Consider the following 1,798-nt stretch of genomic DNA (forward strand, 5'->3'; position numbering starts at 1 on the left):
TGGATATTCCTTGTCATCCTTTGAATTTGAAGAACTGGTTCTTGTATCATAGCAGAGAGCACCCGTTCAAGTTCTTTTCAGGACTTTGGTGGATATGGCGAGCAAGGAATAACGACATCTTTAATCCCATGAAACTTGGCCTCCGGAAAAAGTCATTTGTCTGGCATTAACTTCAGAAAAGGAGCTTAGAAATATTTTTGAATTACAACGTATGTCCCTTCCCTCTACTCTAAATGGTTTTTGGAATCCCCCATCCATTGGTACTTTTAAGATTAATTGTGATGCTAGTTATTTTGGTTCGGGTGATAGTGTTGGTTTTGCTTGTGTTATTAGAGATTGTAATGGGAGCTGGCAAAGGGGGTGTTTGGGAATGATTGAGAGTAATAGTATTCTTCAAGGAGAATTGTTTGCTATTTGGAGAGGATATCTCTTAGCTTGGGATGTGGGTCAACGAGATGTTATTTGTGAGACGGATTGTGTGGAAGCATTTAATCTTGTTACTCAAGATGGTTTTGGGTTTATTGATCCACTGGTGCTCAAAATAAGAGATATCATGCATTGGAATTGGCGTGTTGACTTTCGTTTGATTATGAGAGATGCAAATACGGTGGCAGATACTATGGCAAAGATAGCGATGAAGTTACAACTTTCGCATGTGGAGCTTCTTTCACCTTGGGAGGAGTTTAAGAGTAGTCTTAAACGGGACTGTCCCTCTATTTAAGCAGTTCCTTGTTTTGTTTCTTTTGTTTTTCTTTGTTTAATTTATTTCCGTCACCAAAAAAAATGATATTAATATGAACTACAAATGAGAGATTTTTTTAAGAACTAATTCGTTTTGCATTCTTTAAATTTTAGAGGCTAAGACCAGTTACCAGTAAAAATTCAAGAGTCAATTTAAATCACTTATAATAATAACATTAATAATATGTGGACAAATTATGTAATACATAGCACTAAATTAATACATGAACAACACATGTTACTAACACACTTTATTACTTCATTCTAAGCGAACAGACCTTTCTGCCACGTTAATAACGGAAATAACTCGAAAGGTTAACATAAATTTCAAAATGAAAATTCAAAATCCAAATCGAGACCATTGAACATTCAAAAACCAATGTGAAACTCATAAATTTTAAGAACCAATTGGAATATTAACTCATTTTTTTATGCACTTATTTATTCATATTTGTTCTTTTTTTCTTTGACAAAGCCGACTTCTGTTTCAAATCCCTTCTTCGATTTGAAAAGAAAGAGAGAAAGGAACACAGGGAAGAAAGAAGGGTACAATTTCTTAATATATCAAATGTTCTACACAATAATAAGTTTTAGAACTTTTTAATGGATTCCATTGTTTTCTATCTAATTTCAGATCGAGACAAACTTGCCATTAGCCATCTTAATTTAATGTTTAACCATTTATGTATTTAATTAATTTGGCTTCTTCATCAAAGCATTCAAAATGCCACTGGAATGCAAAATTCTGTCGGCATACCCAGATTACAATTGAAAACAATACGAGAAATCAAATAAATTATTTTTAAAAAAAATGACCAGTAAAGCTATGTTCCAAATGGATGTGCTCCCTAAACAAACCAAGACTCTAGTGCTTACTCCCGAAGTTCCACCACCGTTTCTTCTTTCTTGATTCATCTGAAGGTATATCTGGCAATAGAATAACAAAGAACACGATGTTAGGCCAAAAAGTATCCCAATGGAGTTTAATCCAAAAGAAAAAAAGAAGACTAATTTGATATTACATACTAATATTGTATGATATTACATTCAGTACTCT

The 1,798-nt window shown here is 33.3% G+C and overlaps 1 protein-coding gene across 1 annotated transcript in view; it reads right to left on the reverse strand.

Moving 5' to 3' along the window:
- Positions 1,279-1,798, reverse strand: part of LOC107648617 (OTU domain-containing protein DDB_G0284757) — a 5,981-nt gene continuing 5,461 nt past the window's right edge. The window contains exon 11 of the mRNA XM_016352419.2: positions 1,279-1,668. Coding sequence (XP_016207905.1) covers positions 1,607-1,668 — 62 coding nt within the window. The 3' untranslated portion in view covers positions 1,279-1,606. The remainder of the gene's footprint in view (positions 1,669-1,798) is intronic.

Source organism: Arachis ipaensis, chromosome B06, assembly GCF_000816755.2.
Source record: "Arachis ipaensis cultivar K30076 chromosome B06, Araip1.1, whole genome shotgun sequence".
Taxonomy (NCBI): domain Eukaryota; kingdom Viridiplantae; phylum Streptophyta; class Magnoliopsida; order Fabales; family Fabaceae; genus Arachis; species Arachis ipaensis.